This window comes from Mobula hypostoma, chromosome 11 (assembly GCF_963921235.1).
Source record: "Mobula hypostoma chromosome 11, sMobHyp1.1, whole genome shotgun sequence".
NCBI lineage: Eukaryota > Metazoa > Chordata > Chondrichthyes > Myliobatiformes > Myliobatidae > Mobula > Mobula hypostoma.
The window spans coordinates 86,677,814-86,689,611 of NC_086107.1; the positions used below are offsets into that span (position 1 = coordinate 86,677,814).

General features: G+C 45.0%; 2 protein-coding genes across 2 annotated transcripts; both read right to left on the reverse strand.

The window, feature by feature from the left end:
• Positions 1–1,801: 1,801 nt before the first annotated feature.
• LOC134353901 (histone H3) lies at positions 1,802–2,669 on the reverse strand. Its single transcript, XM_063062419.1, has one exon. It carries the CDS (start codon positions 2,546–2,548, stop codon positions 2,138–2,140), a length of 411 nt encoding a protein of 136 aa, XP_062918489.1. The 5' UTR covers positions 2,549–2,669; the 3' UTR covers positions 1,802–2,137.
• Positions 2,670–2,897: 228 nt separating this feature from the next.
• On the reverse strand, positions 2,898–4,076 carry LOC134353898 (histone H1-like). The gene has a single exon (XM_063062416.1). It carries the CDS (start codon positions 3,824–3,826, stop codon positions 3,203–3,205), a length of 624 nt encoding a protein of 207 aa, XP_062918486.1. The 5' UTR covers positions 3,827–4,076; the 3' UTR covers positions 2,898–3,202.
• Between the last annotated feature and the right edge of the window lie 7,722 nt (positions 4,077–11,798).

The window sequence follows — 11,798 nt, forward strand, 5'->3', positions numbered from 1 at the left end:
GGGATGTTTCCTATTGAGGGAGGTGGGAGGTCTAGCACAGCCTCAGGATAGAGGGACATCTGTTTAGAACACAAACAAGCAGGAATTTCCTCAGCCACTGTATTGTACATCTGTGAAATTCTCTGCCACAGTCAGCTGTGGAGGCCAAGTCAATGTTTATATTTAAAGGGGAGTTTGATGGGTTCTTGGTTCATCATGGGTGTCAAAAGTTATGGGAGGTAGGCAGGGGAATGGGGTTGAGAGGGAGAATAAATCAGCCATGATGCAATGGTGGGTATATTTGAGGTATCTATCTACACCTCAAGTATACCCAGTCACATGGCCTCCCCAATGCAAGGGGCAGAGAATTCCAAAGACTGTACACTTAGACATGGAATTCCAGAAATTTCCACATATTTCCATTTGAAATGAGAGGGCCCTTATTTAGCAGCTCAGACTGTGGGGGAAGGGATACTGATCCCACCTACCGACACACTAGTGAACTTACACTGAGGAGAGACCGATCACACGCTCAGATTGTGGGAAGGTGCCCATTCTGATACACACCCTATATGCACTCCAATCAAGTCACACTGAGGAGAGGTCATTCACCTGCCCAGACTATGGGAACCGATTCAGTCATCCAACCCCGTGGCACACTACTGGGGAAAAGGTTTAAAAAGGCTGCATGCTGTATACTTAACCACCACAGATTTGGAAAGAAGAGGTAAATTCAAAAGTGACTGCCAGTGAATTTACAGCACACCTTGTGTTCAGTCAGGAGATAACTCAGTCCAGTTGGTCCCTGCCAGTGTTTCTGTTCCACGACAGTCCATTTAAATCCATCCCCACTGTTCACCTCTAATTCTTCCAGTGGTGTTGGGATCCAAATGGTCACCACACAGTGGGTGGAGTGGATTCCTTTGATGTGGAAGACTCCAGCACTGCTCATAAATTTGAAATTGTCAGGGGCCAGAAGTTGCCATAACTAGGGAGAAGATACTTGGGAAGTTGAAGGTGAGATAGGTCACCTGGGCTACACTTCACTGAAAGAGGTGGCTGAAGAGATTGTGGACGTATCAGGAATGACCTTTCACGAATCAATAGATTCTGACATGGTGTCAGAGGACCGTAAAATCACAAATATCACTCCACTCTTCAAGAAATTATAGGCCGGTTATTTTTACCCTAGTGCTATTGGGAAGATGTTGGAGTCGACCGTTAAGGATGCGGTTTCGGGTTAGTTGGAGGCCTATGATAGAACAGGCCAGAATGGACGACATCGGGTCACGCGTAACCCTGTTGTTACATGAAGCGTCTGGAGATAAAATTCCCATTCACTGCTGACGAGCCCAGTAAGCCAATCAGAGAGCTGCCTTATTAACCAATGAACAGAGAGCAGAAAGAAAAGCGCCGAAAGTAACCGCCAGCTGGTTCCCCGGATGATCGAAAAGTTGAAAATCCCGCCGAAAGTTGTTTACTGATCGGTAGCCTACAAAAGTATGTATTTGACTCATTAATTCAGTGAAGATATATATTACAGTAACAGGCGGAGTGTTTTTTAACTCACCAGTTTGAATGTTTCTGATCATTTAGCTTCCAAAAATGAATGCAGTTTATATTCGCGGTCGAGGTCGGTCTGTGTATAAATATCATCAGTTTAAAATGCAGTCTAAGGTGACTTGGTAACGTGAAAAAAAGGTTTTGTTGTGAAAGAACTGGAATCCTAGCATCTGAAAACTCTTTTGACCCCGTGAACTTATACGCGACTAAAAATAGGACTGGTTAATAAAGGGGAAACTGCATGTATTAAAACCCAAACAATCTCCAAAACAGTAACAACCGAAAACTGGAAACCATGCCCACAATAACCACCTGTACACGGCAGTGGTGTGGGACAACGACACTTGGATTGTGGGGTAAGAGGTTGCATCTGGCGTTTGCTGCCGATGACCCAAAGGCACAAAACTGCAATTTTTCCGTGTTGGAGTTCGAGACCAAAAGGGACATTTGAACAAAACACCCACAAGGAAAGGTCAGAGGGGAATGGTGCGTCCTCAACACAAAAGGATAACAAACTGGAACTCAGAGCCCTTTTCTCTGCCGGATTAGTGGCTCTGAAAAGAGCCTTTTGTTGTGCTTGGTGCCGAGGTCGGGTTTAGGCGCGCTCGCCGCGGATACGCCGGGCCAGCTGGATGTCTTTGGGCATGATGGTGACTCGCTTGGCGTGGATGGCGCACAGGTTGGTGTCCTCAAAGAGCCCCACCAGGTAAGCTTCGCTGGCCTCCTGCAGGGCCATGACGGCCGAGCTCTGGAAGCGCAGATCGGTTTTGAAGTCCTGAGCGATTTCGCGCACCAGGCGCTGGAAGGGCAGTTTGCGGATGAGCAACTCGGTGGATTTCTGGTAGCGCCGGATCTCCCTCAGAGCCACGGTGCCGGGCCGGTAGCGATGGGGCTTCTTCACTCCGCCTGTTGCCGGAGCACTCTTGCGCGCCGCTTTGGTCGCCAGTTGTTTGCGGGGAGCTTTGCCACCGGTCGATTTACGCGCTGTTTGCTTGGTCCGAGCCATTCTCCTTCAGCAGTGCGATTACAGCCTGAAATATCAGGATTGAAGTGTCAGAGCAGACGCTGGGTCTGGCTTTTAAAGAGTTGATGAAGGGCCGCCCAGCTCCCTCTGATTGGTTGGAATGGAGATGTCCATCATAGGGTCCCAGCGATGCGATTGGATGTCTTTGCTTAATCAGTTTGAAGCTGGCCGACGTGGGGAAGGGGTGAGGAATACAGGCGTTAGTTGTGCCCAAATATGGAAACCGGTGACGGACGATCATAATTCAACCAATCTAACTGCAGAGATTTGAGGCTCGTTCAATTTCAAATCGCCCGCCAATTTCTAGAGCAACCGGGGCTAGTTTCTTATAATTAATAGAATCACGAATCATCCAATTTCAATTCAATTTAAACAATCATTTTATTTCCCTCAGATATCTGAATCTGAATGTTTGCACATGTACTGAATAGCTTCTCGAGGTGAGTGAATTCAGTCCTGCCAGAAACGGGAGCTGAGGCAGAAAATTGAAAGAGATTTTAATTTACTGTATGTAATAGTTTGAGGAAAAACATAGCCACCAAAGTACCACACGAAATCTGCACAGCTCTTTCCTGGAAGATGTGGGTGGCTCTTAGAAGAGCCGTTGGTTTCAGGTTTATAAGAGCAATTTCTTATTTACTTTTTTTTGGCCGCTGTCTTGGCTTTCACAGATTTTGCCTTCGGCTTGGGTTTTGCCGACTTCTTGGCCACCTTGGGGGCTGCGACTTTCTTCGGACTCTTGGGTTTCTGCGCGGTCTTCTTGGTCGCTGTTTTCTTAGCTGCCGCTTTTTTAACCACAGTTTTCTTAACCCCTTTGGTCTTGGCGGGAGATTTCTTGGCACCTGTTTTCCTGGCCACAGATTTCTTGGCCACTGCCTTCTTGGTCTTAGGTGCCTTGGCCGCTGGTTTCTTCGCTTTTTTCACGACTTTCCCGGTATGTTCTTTTTTAGCGGCCCTCAAGGAGCCGGAGGCACCTGCGCCCTTAGTGTGAACCAGGGTGCCTTTATCCACTTTCCTTTTAATGGTCAACCTGATCTGACCTTTCAGCTTTTGTACATCGACGCCGCTGCTGGCCAAACTCTTCTTTATCGCGGCTACGGACACCCCTCGCTGACTGCGGCAATCGGCCACAATCTTGTCGATTTGATCGCCCAGTTTGGGACCAGTTGACTTGGTCCGGACGGCCGCCTTCTTCTTCTTGGCAGCCTTGGTTGCAGAGGCGGGTGCCGCTGGTGGAGCCACTTCTGCGGTCTCGGTCATGGTCGGAACCTCTGCACAAATTCTCTCGAACTCTGAAGTGTGTGAGAAATGAAGCGAGAGGCGGCGGTGCTGAGCAATTTAAAGGCAGCGAGCGGACGGGGCGGAAACATCCTGCAGTCAGCTCCCGGCCGCTCCGTCTCTCTGTGTTTCTCTCTCCCGAAAAACTCTCTGATTCCGATTAAAATAGGACATCCCCAAGACCCAGACCGCTCTCTGTCTGTGCCCGAGGCCGGATTCTCTGCTGTAAAGAAAGTTTGGTCCGAATTAAACACAGCAGGTTCTATATCAACCCGTTTCACTGCTGCACTGACCTCATTCTTCCCCGGGATCGGGACATTTTCTCTGTTTCCCGACTGAAATATTGAAATCAACTAAAAATTCGCGGTTAATTCCCACTTCAGGACTGAGCTGGGGAGCTGTGCCATCCCGGAGCAGGCAAATTGTTTTATTTTCTCTAGGTGGGGATGAAAAATCCAGCGATGTGTCCGGACTCACAAACACAGTGATACCAGTCTAAGCCGTCAGGCCTCTTAGCACACTCTCCCTGACACACCGTTCAGATCTGTACATTCACAGCACCAACTGTTGGCCCAGTGCACCGTTCCCAGCGCAGGTTTTCCTCTCCGCTCGACCTGCTCTCCGGATTATCGCGTGTTATTTGTAGATTCCCAGATCAGTAATACCCCGAGGCCGGCGCTCCTCACCACCCTGATCCCTTGGTTTGGGTTGGATTCATCTCCTCTTTACGTGGGCTATATTTTCATTTCAAAAGGAGACGAAGACCCTTTGCAGTGATCAGCAATATTCTGTATAATTGACCTGCCTACTTTTTTTCTTCAATTTCTCGGTTAATCTCACAAATCTGGTCTAGTTCCTTGAACAGGTAACCCAGAGATTTGATGAGTGTATCACAGCCACATCGTATTATATCATCACAAGAAAAGCATCAATGAAACATAAATTAGACAAAGTCCTCATGGAACTGCAGTCTAGAAGGTTAGATGACACGGGAATCCAGGGAGAAGTAGAAGTGGATAGATACTCGGCTTGATGTTAGGAGACGGGGGTGATGGTCCAAGGTTGTTTACGGGACTGGAGATCAGTGAGGAATGACGAGTCACAGGGATCGGTGCTGGGCCCATTGCTTTTCATCATTCATATAAAGGATTTGGATGACAGTGTACAAGACATGGATAGTAAGTTTTAAGATGACACTAAACTAGGCGGTAGAGTCACAGAGCAACACAGCGGAGATACGATGTCGACATAACGTCCCAACTCCCAGATTAAATTCCCTGACTGACTGATGCTAAACACGTCTTTCACTGCCCAGTCTGGCAGTGACGCCACTTTCAATAAACAATGCTCTTGTACTCCTCAATCCCTCTTTCCCGTGACACTCCCGAGTTCCCCACCATTCCATTTATAAACCCTACCTTGGTTTGACTTTTCAAAATACATAATCTGAATTGTAATCCATTTGTCAATTCTCAGTTACACTTCAGTAACCGAGCAAGATCTCCCTGTAATCATCTTCACCATCAAAAATCCTCCTTGTTTTGTGTCCTCCACAAACTTACTAGTCAAACCTTGTGCGTTTGTAATTTAAGGATTTGTATATATATATATATATATAAATATAAAGAATAACCAGGGTGCCAGCACCGAAACATCACGAGTCACCAGCCTCGATTCATCCCACACACAAAGCCATGCCAACTCCTTCTAATCATATTCTGTCTATCTGGTAGATTCTGTCCTTCACAATCCCCTCCAGTAAATTCCCCACTCCTCATATCAGACTGAGTGGCCTGTAGTTCCCTGGCTTATCCTTGCTGCACTTTTTAAACAAGTGAATGACAACAGCACATTCTAGCTTCAGCAACTTCAGCAGTGGCTAATGATGAAGTAAGTGTCTCCACAAGGGCTCCATAATTTCCTCTCTGTCCTCCCACAAAGTCCAGGGAAGCACCCTGACAGGCCCTGCTCTTAATGTGCTTAAGGCTGCAAATATCTCTTCCTTGGTGATATGAATGTTCTACAAAAGATCTCCACTTGTTTCTTTTATCTCTTGAGCCATGATTTTCTCCTTTGTAAACATGGAGGAGAAATATTCATTACAAATCCTATCCACCTCCTGCAGCACAAGATCTCGGCAGCCATGCTGATCTCTAAGGAGACCTAACCTCTCCCTAACCACCCCTTTACTTTTAATACAGCTGGGGAACCTTCGGGTAAATTCCTTAACCTTACCTGCCAGATCCATCTCAAACCTTCTCTTCGCCCTCTGGTTTCCCTTCTAAGAGTATTCTTAATCTTTTAATAGTTTTCAAATCATTCTCTCAATACTGAACTCCTGGATGAAAAGTACCTTTCCTTTTTTCCTTGACCTGAATTTCAATATCTCTCATTAGCCAAGGTTCCCAAAACTCACCATGTTACCTTTCACCCAAACAGGAACATTCTATTCTTGAACACTTGCCGTTCCACTTATAAACACTTCCCACTTGCCATTCATTCCTTTTCTTCATACAGTCTGTCAAATCAACTTCAGCTGGATCCAAATTCCATGACCCTGCTCCAATTTACAGCCCTAACCTGTGAAGCCGACCTATCCTTTCCCATCACTAACTCTAACTAACAGAGAGACTGAAGAAGGTATCAGAAATTACAAAGGAGTCTTGGTCAACTGTGTAAGTCAGCTGATGATTGGTAAATGGTGTTTAATACAGATGAGTGAGGTTTGGTTGTTTGTGAAGTCATGAGAGGAGAGCCACATTCTAATCAGTCTGAAAAACAGGCCTCCCCTCTATTGACCCAATCTGCATGTCCCGTTGCTGTGGGAAAGCAGTTAACACAATCAAAGATCCCTCCCACCCCTGTTATTCTCTCTTCATCCCACTTCCATCAGGTAAAAGCTAAAAAAGAATTGAGAACACACACAACCAGGCTCAGGAACAACTTCTATCCTGTTGTAAGATTCTGGAATGGATCTCTTGTACGTTAAAGACAAACTCTTGATCTCTCAACCTGTCTCAGTATGCCTTCTACCCACAATGTTATGCTGTACTAATTAAACTCATACTTGAAGGTTGAACTAAATGAATCTTTTCTCCCTACACAGTGGTGTAATCCCTCCATTCTCTGCACATCCATATGCCTATCTAAGAGCCTCTCAGATATCTGTATTGTACTCATCACCACCACAAAACCTAACAGTGTATTCCAGGTATCTACCACTTTCCATGTAAAATATTTGCCCTACACCACACATTTGAACTTTCCATACTCATCTTAAATGTGTATCCACTCACATTAGATATTTCATCTGTGGGAAAATTGGCTGTTTACTCAGTCCATGCTTCTCATAATCTAATAAACTCTGGCAGATCTCTCTGAAGCTCCTCCTCTCCAGAAAAAAAACACCCAGGTTTGTCTAAATTCCCCTAATATCACATGCCTTTAATCCAGACAACATCCTGGTAAATGTACCCTGAACCCTCTCCAAAGACTTCAATTCTTTGTTATAATCCAGCCAGCAGAGTTGAATGAAAAGTAGACTGTTAGACTCTATCCCAGAGGAGGCCTAGATTTTACAACAGAGGAAGCCTAACTAGACTCTTAAACTCTACTCCAGAGGAGGCCTAACTAGACTTTTAGATTCTATTCCAGAGTTGGTCTACACAGTACACCAGAGGAAGCCTAATTAGACTGCTACCTAAAGCTACAACATAACTTCGTGACTCTTGTAGTCACCTCAACTAGTAAATCAAGCATGTAATACGCCTTCTTCACCACCCTGTCACTCTGTAGCCACTACCAGTGAGCTATGGACTTGGACTCCCAATATCCCTCTGTACATCAACATTGTTAAGGGTTCTGCCAGACAGTGTACCTTCATTGCACTGCACTTTGTCTGTGTCACAACTATGGATTCGGCAGCGCAGTAGATACGGCAATTGCGCTTGTGAATATGCACGCGTCAGCTAATTATTATTTAATTGTGATAGTATTAAACTCAATACTTGTCGTCATAGTGCTTGTCGAGACTTGCGCAGGACATAGCAACTCTCCGCTGCCTGCTTTCATTCCACCTTGCCTGAGAAATTGGACTGTTGAGTCAACTGACTCTGAAGACTAGTGATATTCGTTTTATTCTTAGTTGTTCTTTTCAGCTGCAGTTTAGGCTTCGTTTTCCATTTGAGAGTTTTAGTTAACAACCCTGTTTGGCCTAGCACTTATTGTTTTCTTTTCCCTTTAACACCGTTGGCATTAAGGTCTGCAAACTATGGACCCATTTCAGTGTCTCTCACTCTGCACTTCGCCCATATTTGCACCAGGTGACAGCAAGTCTCGACCACACAAAGATGGACCCAGTGGAGAGACCTTGGCCATGAGATTCATTGGTCAGAGTGATTCATCGAGGCAACAATGTTCCATTGGAATTCCTATGTATGAACTCTTGTTTCTGTCTGCAGCGTGATAGACGGATCTTGCCAAGTAATGGACCCAGCAAAGTTTGAACAGTGACGTATTGACATTGGTGGCTTGAGGAGAGGGTGCCTTTTATTCTCAATGCCTGTCCTGACTCTACATTGTGAGAGTCCCGAGTCTACGTACCGAGCTTCTCTAGTCTACATTGAGTTTCTCTGGTATCCATTCCAAGCTTTTCAAGTCCCAAGCACCCAGGCTCCCAGCTTTGTGGTCCCGTGACTCAGATCTGCATAACAAATGAACACTTCAAGCAAGCTTATCAATTGATTCAACAAATCATTATTGAAGTCAATAGTCTAAATTGTGGAAGAGCCCTACTCCCAAAGCTGATCCTTGACTGGAGTATGCAAATACGCAGGTAAAGTAACCCTATATAAAAGAGTATTTTTAACCTCTTGATGAAAGTCATGGTACAAACTGGGAAAATTGGACTTTAATGTAGCAAATTAAATAGATCTACAGAGAGCTAGCTAGCTTTGCGATGGAAGAAACCTGTCTATACTGCATTGATCAGTAAAACTGAGAGTATATCCTAATTGCCTGGAAAAATTGTGAAAAACACTGGGAACAAGATTTAAAAAGGTTCCTTCTCTAAGTTTCAAGTTTCATGTTTTCAAGGTTTCCCAAGGACTTTTCTCGATGTTCCCAAGGTTTTTATTTTTCCTATTGTTTCCAAGGCTCATTCAGTGTGTTTAGGATTTTTCAATGTCCTTCCCAACTCGCGGATTCCCAAGCCTCCCTCTCAGCCCACCTGAGGTTTCTTGATCTCACTAGACGTTCCCTAGTCTCTCAGTCTGTTGGGGTTCCCAGGTCTCTCACTCTTTCTGGATCCCCAAGTCTCCCTCCCTCTCGAGTTCCCCAAGTATCTCGAGTCATCCTTAGATCTCGAGTTTTCAGGTCTTCCTGGGCCATCAGGTGCCAGGTATGGGGGGGTGGGGGTGGTCCTTTAGTGACTTCAGGCCTGTGCAGGGCATCAGAGAGCATTTGGGCTCTGAGGTTTTTAAAACACCTGAAATGGTTAATTGTTGCTTAACAGTTATTAATGGATATAGAGTTTCTTGTGTTTTTCATAAGCCACTCGCTCTTTGTAATGCGGTTTCTTGGTGCTTTCTGTTTAAGTTTAAGTTTATTTTGATAAATTCAGATTCTGTGTTAGTTTTATTTCTGAAGCAGATGCCAGATTAGCTCCAATCTGAGAGTTCTCATTGAGAATGATTTGTCTCACAGTGTCACTTGGTCGAGACTTGCTGTCACCCGATGCGAATATGTGAGAGACACTGAAGTGGGTCCATAGGTCACAGACTTTAATGCCAACGGTGTTAAAGGGAAAAGAAAGCAATAAATGCTCAGGCAAACCGGGCCATAACCTAAAACTCTCAAATGGAAAATGAAGGCTACACTGCGGCTGAAAAGAACAAGTCAAGTCAAGTCACTTTTTATTGTCATTTCGACCATAACTGCTGGTACAGTACACAGTAAAAACCAGACAACTTTTTTCAGGACCATAGTGCTACATGAAACAATACAAAAACTATACTGAAATATGCAAGACAACACAAAAACTACACTAGCCTACAGACCTACCCAGGATTGCATAAAGTGCACAAAACAATGCAGGCATTAGAATAAATAATAAACAGGACAATAGGCACAGTAGAGGGCAGTAGGTTGGTGTCAGTCCAGGCTCTGGCTATTGAGCAGTCTGATGGGGGAAGAAACTGTTACATAGTCTGGTTGTGAGAGCCCGAAAGCTTCGGTGTCTTTTGCCAGATGGCAAGAGGGAGAAGAGTTTGTATGAGGGGTGTGTGGGGTCCTTCATAATGCTGATTGCTTTATGGATGCAGTGTGTGGTGTAAATGTCTGTAATGGCGGGAAGAGAGACCCCGATGATCTTCTCAGCTGACCTCACTATCCGCTGCAGGGTCTTGCCATCCGAGATGGTGCAATTTCCGAACCAGGCAGTGATGCAGCTGCTCAGGATGCTCTCAATACAACCTCTGTTGAATGTGGTGAGGATGGAGGGTGGGAGATGGACTTTTCTCAGCCTTCGCAGAAAGTAGAGACACTGCTGGGCTTTCTTTGCTATGGGGCTGGTGTTGAGGGACCAGGTGAGATTCTCTGCCAAGTGAGCACCAAGAAATTTGGTGCTCTTAACGATCTCTACAGAGGAGTCGCCGATGTTCAGCAGAGAGTGGTCGCTGCATGTCCTCCTGAAGTCAACAACCATCTCTTTTGTTGTGTTCACATTCAGAGACAGGTTGTTGGCAACTAAGAATAAAATGAATATCACTAGTCTTTAGAGTCAGTTGACTCGACACTCCAATTTCTCAGGCAAAGTGGAATGAAAGCAGGCAACGAAGCGTTGCTGTGTCCTGTCCAAGTCTCGACAAGCACTACAACAAGTATGGAGTTAAATACTATCACAGTTAAATAATAATTAGCTGACATGCGCATTTTCAAAAGCACAATTGCCGTATCTACTGTGCTGCCGAATCCGTGGTTGTGACATTCTGTGGATGTAATAATATATTCTGCATTCTGTTTTCCTTTTCCCTTTTGTACTACCTCAACGTACTTAAGTTTTGAAGTACTCTGTCTGGATGGTATGCAAAGAAAGCTTTTTTCTGTATCTCAGTACACATGACAGTGGCAGTGAACAGTTGTGGACTGGGGGATGGGGGAGTGTTGCAGGACAGATGTTGTAGACCTAGGAGTATGTGTACATAATTGCCTAAGAGTGTCATCACCGATTAACAGAACTCTGAAAACTTGCATCCTTCTTCAGTTTCACTGTGTGTATTTGTGCAGGAAGAGAACAGCTATCCCCCTGTCACCACACTTTTCTTAAGTCTGAACAGAGAAATGCCATTTTTATGCAGAAATTGTCTCTTTGGATACAGATATTGATCAAATAGAGACTGTACACTTCTGAATTCCATCATTTTCCTGTTTGTATCAATCATAATGCATATTTCAAGAGTTAATAAGCAATTAAATCTGCATGTTATTTGCCAATAATACTAGAGGATCAATAAAATAACTTTCCACGAACTGCAGTTTGTCCAACAATCTTTTGTTTGCATCTTTATCTTGACATTCTTGGTGACCTTGGTTCTGATGCTTGAATGGGAAGGCTGCACAAAGTGACGACCAGCTCTCAAAGATTTGGTTCAGCCTCTGACTGCCTGCACTTCCTTCTGACAGCACACCAGCTCCAGTGAAATGGAGGTGTGCTCGGACGCAGTGCTACAGGGTCAACCGATATATTCTGTATTCTGTCTTTAAAAAATTTCTTTTATGATCACAAGACGGTGCTGGACATTACGAACTTAAAGTACTGTAGGTCTACCCCATCAGTGAGTTGCTTGTCGGCAGGAAAAGTGAAGGAGCTGGACTTGGTGGGACTTGGGTCCTGACGAAGGGTCTCGGCCCGAAACAACGATTGTACCTCTTCCTAGAGATGCTGCTTGGCCCCCTG